The 6,974-nt window shown below is 48.7% G+C and overlaps 1 protein-coding gene across 1 annotated transcript in view; it reads right to left on the reverse strand.

Moving 5' to 3' along the window:
- Window positions 1-4,165, reverse strand: part of ELF5 (E74 like ETS transcription factor 5) — a 38,201-nt gene extending 34,036 nt beyond the window's left edge. Inside the window, exon 1 of the mRNA XM_014568066.2 lies at window positions 3,751-4,165. Within this exon, the coding sequence (XP_014423552.1) occupies window positions 3,751-3,806 (56 nt within the window). The 5' untranslated portion in view covers window positions 3,807-4,165. The remainder of the gene's footprint in view (window positions 1-3,750) is intronic.
- Window positions 4,166-6,974: the final 2,809 nt, after the last annotated feature.

The raw sequence follows: 6,974 nt of genomic DNA on the forward strand, positions 1-6,974 counted from the left end.
AATTTCAGTCTATCACTATTATGAACTTGTCTGATTTATTGCTTCATTCTAGAGTTTGTCATCACAACCTAACTGAAATCCAGTGATTCCTGGCACTTATTAGTACTTATAAGTCTGAGGGGAGAGCCTTCAAATTTGGGAAGCTGCCCAACCTCACCAAGAGGTTCGCATCAACACTGACTTGTCTGTGCCTTGAATTTGCAAACCCGCGGAGGTTCCCATAAGGAACGTGTCACTCCCCAGGGTGTTTGTCCAGGGCCTGCATTTGGGGAAGTTATCGCTGAGCTGTTGGAGTCAAAGTGAAGACAGGTGTCTCCTTTAGTCCTGGCTGTCACGCTCCCTCATCTCTTCATGAAGTGATATTTTAATTCCTCTCAACGTGCCAAGGCAGATAGGTGGGATTTAGGTTCCTTCTGAGTTGACAGCTATCCCTTTGGTTCCAAAGAACCAGTGAGATGTGGGACATTAGCAAGTGATACAAGAACTAAACAGGCAACTGTGGTATTGCGATGAGCAAAAGCCAGATGAGAAGGTATCTAAGAAAAAAACAAGTGCGAGAAGGAGCTCTAGCTTTTGAGTCTGATTGATGTGGGCTCAAAGCTCGGTGCTGTCACTTGGTAGCTAGTGATACTTATCTCTCTGAGCCAGTTTCCTCATCTAAAAGCCTGGATAAACACATTGTTACTTCAGAGTTTTGATGTGGATTGAAGGAGAGGTTGTAAAATAAGTACTTACTTAGCCCAAAGCCTGACATTTACTAAACACTCAGTAAACGAGGGCTGCACTGCCTCCTGCTGCTACATCATCACCACCACTAACCTTACCCAATCCTCGGTTTCCTAATCAGCACAATTAGAATAATATTAGCTACTTACTAGATTAATTAAAGTAATACAGATGTGTGCATCTGGTACCTAGTAGATATTCATCTGTCCCTTTGTTCATTTTCAGTCTCTTATCTGGCATCTATCAAAAGTATATCAACCTTGGGAGTTAGGAGAAGGCCTCCATATTTGGCCAACAGCCCTTAATTATGTTAAATGGAGCAATACTTTTATATAATATTCATTCCCTCATCCAGACTTTTTTCCCCTGAGGTCCAACATGCCCTTTTGGGAACAAAGAAGCTTCAGGAATCCCAACAGCTCACTTTACAGAGTGGCCAGCCAGATTTGCCATATGGCCATAGAGATCCCAGCTGGCACAGTTTACATCTGTCTGCAAAGCTCCGTGCATGGGCTTTGCCAAGTTCACCCTTCTGCAGTATCTAGGGGAGAATGGAATGGATGCCACCTGCCTCTATGGGACAGAAACGGGCTCTTGGTCTTTTTGATTTGGGGGTTGTAGCCACCCCTGGCTGCAGCTGTCACTTCAGGCAGAGGTCAGGTGGCACCTCTGCAGTAAAGCAGATGACAGATTTTGCACAAGGCCTCCTGAGGGAGGAAAGAATCAACTGGGGTTAAGCGTTCCAGCCAAAGCAAGCGGTGAGTTGCATAATCGCCAGCAGACACGGCTGTGCTGAGAGAGGCCAGTTCAAGTAGCTAGCGCTGCGAGCCGACTGGGGGGAAGGGCAGAGGTGGCCTGGCTGGCTCCATGCCTCTTCCACAGTCCCTAGGCAGTGGCTCAGCCTTCAGCAGAGGGAGAACCTAGCCGTGCAGTGTTACCTGACACCCACCTGACCCCTGATGTTTAAACAAGTTTAAATCGCAATCGCAGACTTTACAGAGGATCCCGTTAATGTCTGGGCCCCGAGGAGCTTTATCCTGCCCAGAGGTGAGTGGAGTTGACTTCTGGTCAGGCCAGTGTTCAGAAGGAGTGCTACCCTTCCAGGATCCTTTGCAACTGACAAACTAGTTTAAAGTGATGGATGTTTAAGACAAGCCAGAATATATCTGGAGATAAGATTTGAAAATTTGGTGGACAGTTAGTGACTAAAGAGGACACCTGCAGGTGGAATCTGCAATTGGGAGCTCCATAGATCCCAGCTAAATAGAAATATGGAAAAGCCTATTTTTTTGGGGAAAAGAGTTATGACAAATCCAAGTTATGACAAAGAGTAGGGAGAAAAGGCAGAATTCTACCCCATGTACTCCCACTCCTCATGCTCAGAGCCTGCATAACACCCAGACACAGCTCCCAGCCACACTTCCTCCTGTATCTGGCCTGCTCTCCTCCCCAGAGACCCACCACACACAGCCCAGATCCCGCCACGCCATGCTCAGCCATCAGATAAACACAGCCCTCTTAGGAAGCTGATTAATAAAACTATTTTATCTATAATTACACTTGACTGATAATAATGTCCTCAGAGCCTGCATGGTTAGATTGGCTCAGATTGTAACATCCAGATTAGGGTTGAACTTGCTTTGAACTGTGGACACACTGTTGGTCTCTCCAGCTCAGAGATTACAAATGGCTTTAGCTGGATTCGCCCCATGGAACTACGAGGGTAAGTAGAATTCCAGCTCTCCTTGGTTCTCTTTTCTCTCTGACACTGTACAGATGATATCTCTGAAAACACATGGCCAAAAGTCGGAGGAAGGCCGAGTCAGATTCCCTCCTCTAACCCACCACTGCGTACTCTGGTGGCTCTACTCTCAAACCAATGTCAGTCCCAGATTCCATGGGGGAAGTGGCTGTACCTGCTCTCTTGAAGACTGACACTTGAAAATAAACAGTTTAATTCCTGGATTGTGGGCTCCTGGGGATGGACTCCAGTGAGCCATAATTAACTCTTTAAAGTCTTCATGGTGTCCTGCAAATGTCTGATTCTTTGTGATGTAACGCTGAGTGGAGGCAGCGAGGAGGCCTTTTAGGCTAATTACACGTTGGAATGAGGTTAACGACGTGCCTAAGATTTTTTGCATGGTTCCTGTGACATTGACGAGTCACTTGGTAACATGCTAGGGCTAAAGACAGTGATGACTTTTAAAGAAGGTGGGGGCTAGAAGCTAAGCTAGACAGGCCTCTGACGTCATTCCCCAATCTATCCCCCCAGTTTCTAGGAATTAAGAGATCTTGATTTTAAACTGGCATTTAGTGCCAGGGGCCTGGAGATGTGGACAGCCGTCTGCTAAGAGTCTCAGCTCTCTCTTAACACATTTTACAGTGGCTGAATTTAGCCAAGGATGAAAGCAAGAGCCCACTAGGTAAGGGTGGCTTTGGGGCTGGACAGAAGGCATGATGGTGCAAATAAGCAAGGTGTGCATCAGCCCTGTCAGCTGGTCACAGGAGAAAGCCCAGCACACAGGAGTGCGTGCTGGCACCGGCCACCTGGAAGAGCTTAATGTTACTGCGATCCCACTCTGCAGATGAGCATGCTAGCATTTCAGAATTACACAGGGAGATCCAATAGCTACCCCTTTCCCATCCTTCTGCTCAAGGCCAGGCATTACTTCAATCACCTGCAGACTTGTTCCAAGGGACTCCAGATTTGATTCAAGGTTGCCATGTGCTGCTCTGCGGGCTCCCCAACATTCCACATGTGGATGAAACTGGGTAAAAATCTCACAGACTAGCAAGGGAAAAAGTCACCACAGAAAGGCCATCATGCTTCATAAGCTTGTCCTACCCCTTGGGAGCGGCGATGGAGGCTGGTTTTGCAAGCTAAGCGAATGTATAGGAACCTCCGGGTTTCCTTGGCACTCGAAAGGAGGCACCCCCTTTTCCTCCCTGGTGGAAGGATTGGAGCAGGGCTAGCTCTGCCCATTGGACGTCCTCTCCCTGCCCACTCAGACACACAGCACCCACCTTGGCTCGCTCGTCCCACCAGGCTGGGCTGGGCTTCGGTCCTCGGACGTAGTCATCACCTGGCTTGGAGAAGGCCCCGGTTGGGCGGGCCCCTCCTCAGGGAGAAGGACACCGCATGGCCACCTCCAGGCTGGTGACAACCCCTCTGGGTGTCCCAGCCCCGAGCAGCCTCCCAGGCGCAGCAGGGCCCCAGGATGGCAGCCGGCAGGTGGGTCTCCCACCTCCACAATGTCCAGGCGGCAGCAGAAGGTTAGGCAAGTCTCTCGTTTTGACAGATGCTGCCAGAGAGAGAGAGACACCTGCCTGCTGGCCCGGCTTTGCTGAGGTCTGTGTGAGCTGCAGGGGCTTCTGATGGCCCGTAGCCTCTGGGGAGGTGAGGTGCAGTGTCTGGAGGAGCCGCGGAGAAATGTGTCAGGTCAAGCTTGTCAGCACCTTAGCACCCTGCCAAATAGTAATTACCAGTGCCTTGTGCCACCCAGCAGAGGGAGGGCAATATTTTTATGCCCATTTTATAGAAGGGTAAGTAGAGGCCCAGGGAGATCAGACTTAAGCTAGTCAGTCAGAGGCTAAACTTGGCCCCGAGGAGGTTTGACTCAGAGGTTGCTACTGCACTTTGGGTGAAGCCAGTCCTGTGGGGTGGCCACGGGCAGGTCTGCCCCATGGCAGCTGTGGGCCCCAACAGCTGTGGAGCCTCTGTCCTCCTTGGGGCTCCCTTATCTCTGCCTCCCCCACCTCAGCCCTAATCTGACTCTGCTTTCTATTTCTGGCCCATTTGGCATTTGACTACAGCACAGTACCCCTCCACCCCCAGTGGGGAACACTAGTCTCCTGAATTACTGTGTGAAAAAAATGTCTGGACAGCTAATTTAGGACAGGCTGCCCTCTGTAGTCCCTGCTAGGGATTCACAGAGCATGTTAACCTACTAAAATCCCCGAGAAGTCTTCTAGTAAAGAAAGCTGTTTAATTTTGCTTAACCCAGCATTTCCCAATCTGTTTTGAGCAACTTTTTCTAGGAACACCAATTAACATACCACCAAGCTAGAGTTCCACCAGACAGGTTGGGAAATCCTGACGGTGAAGGTCAACTCCCCAAGAGAAGTTGCCTGTTTCGGTGGCGTGTTCCCTGCACCACCCACTCTGGCGGGCTGAGCGAATTGGGCAGAATTGAGTGGTGCCATCATTTTCTTAGTTCCTCAGGCATGAAAGCCTGAAGTCAGCTTTAACACTCATTCCTCAAAGTCCTCACCCAAAGCCGGCCACCAGGTCATATGACCCCCCCACCCCCTCCCCCACCGTGATGTTTCTCTCCTATCTACCCCTCTTTCCTTAGTCAGTGTCAGATGATCCACCACCTCCACAGAGAGGCCTTTCCTGACCACTTTTTCTAAAATAGCACCTCCTGTCAGGTGGCCATGTTGCTCAACCCCAGGGGGCGCCCCTTCCATAGACCACACCACCAGTGGTGCCTGCTGGAGTATGCAGTATGGCTGCCCCTCACTCAGTTCCCTTCCTTCAGGTTGGTTTTCTTCACAGCACATTCCACTACTTAACGTTGTATGTACTTACATATTTATTTGCTTATTATTTCCAGGACATCAACTAGTGGTTGTGCCAGTTGCTCACTGCACAAGAGGGCTGGGCCAGGCATTACCTTGTGTCCTTTTAAAAAAATCATTCCTGAATCCATACCTAGCTTGCAAATCCCTGCGTGCAGTAAGGAAGAGGTGTCAAGACATCCAGCCTGAGCTCTGTCTTCTAAGCTGAGTGTCCTGGAAGGGCCAACATCTTCCCATAAAGATGCCTTTATTTGATTTGCACTAAGGGGTTAGCTGCTTGACCAAGTGTGCTCCTATGGGCTATGTCTACTCAGCTGGGGACCCTGTGTCTAGTAACCCAAAGGTGCCCTGTGGGCTAGCCTCATGATCTCTTCTCATTCCATGAATTGGGTGACCATTTAATTTACTATCTAAACCAGGACAATTTTGAGAGTAAATATGGCACTATTTAATAACTGTGTGAGGACAACAGACAAAAATTAGGACTGTCCAGGACAAACCAGGACATTATGGTCGCCCTGTCCATGTGGGGTACACTTTGTTGTGTTTATTGCTTTATCCCCATTGTCTAGAGTAACGTCTGGCGCATCATATGTGTGGCATGTAATTGAGGGAATGACTCCTGCTATAATCCCCAAACTAGGTTCCGAGTTTTAAGTCTCCCTCCTCTTCTAATCCATCCTTCTAATTTTAGGATCGGTCCTCTTAGAATACTGTTGCCTATGCATAAACCTCCCACTCCAGCATCTCTAAAGCTTCTGCAGCTTCATTTCCCAAACTGTCTTCAAGGCAACGTTGAATTCAGTATGATGCACTTAAAGAAAAAAAGGAAAAAGGGATATGGGTTAATACTGGGGGAGCATTTGAATATCCACAGTGACACGGTGCAGGTGAAAGAACTACAGAAAACAAACTTGCTAAACTTTGCATAGCCCAGTGATCCCAAGATGCACTGAATCTAGAATTCCTGATCCTGAGCTACTTAGCTACATTTGATGGAAGGGATGGGAAGCACTTTACAATGCTTTTCCTTGGGCCAGAGTCCTTAGTTTGATGTTCAAAGGCAATAACAATTGAGCCCGTCTGTCTCTCCATATTGAGTGCTTCCGAGTTCCCCTACAGGAACCCTTGGTTCATTCATTTATCCAGTACATTTTTTTCTGAGCACCTACTATGTGCCAGGCTCTCTTCCAGATGCTGGAAGCATGGATGTGAACAAAACAAACAAGATCCCTGTCCTGGAGAGCTCACAGACTGGATGGCCATGAAGAAAAACCCGCTTTGCTGGACTGGTCAGGGAAGGCCTCTCCAAGAAGGTGACATTTGAGCTGAATGTCACCTGAATGGCATTGGTATTAGCTAAACTGGTTTGCTCTCCATTCCCCCAAAACATCCCGTGCATTCCTGTCTGTCTCCAAAGTCTGGGTCACATTCCTCTTCAAGTTGAGATTTTTCTCTCCGTGTTTGCCCGCTTATCTAGATCCAGTGTTTCCTTCAGCGGTTGCCTACAGCCTGATTTCCTCCAGCAGCCTTCTTGGAGTCCTCACGCGTCTCCACCAACATCTAAACTCTTCCAACAAGTTGATCTGTCACGTGTTTGGCCATTAGCACAGGCTCCCTGGCATTGCCTTGTATCTCTTTTTTGTTAACTTTCCTGAACCCACACC

This window comes from Camelus ferus, chromosome 10 (assembly GCF_009834535.1).
Source record: "Camelus ferus isolate YT-003-E chromosome 10, BCGSAC_Cfer_1.0, whole genome shotgun sequence".
Taxonomy (NCBI): Eukaryota; Metazoa; Chordata; class Mammalia; order Artiodactyla; family Camelidae; genus Camelus; species Camelus ferus.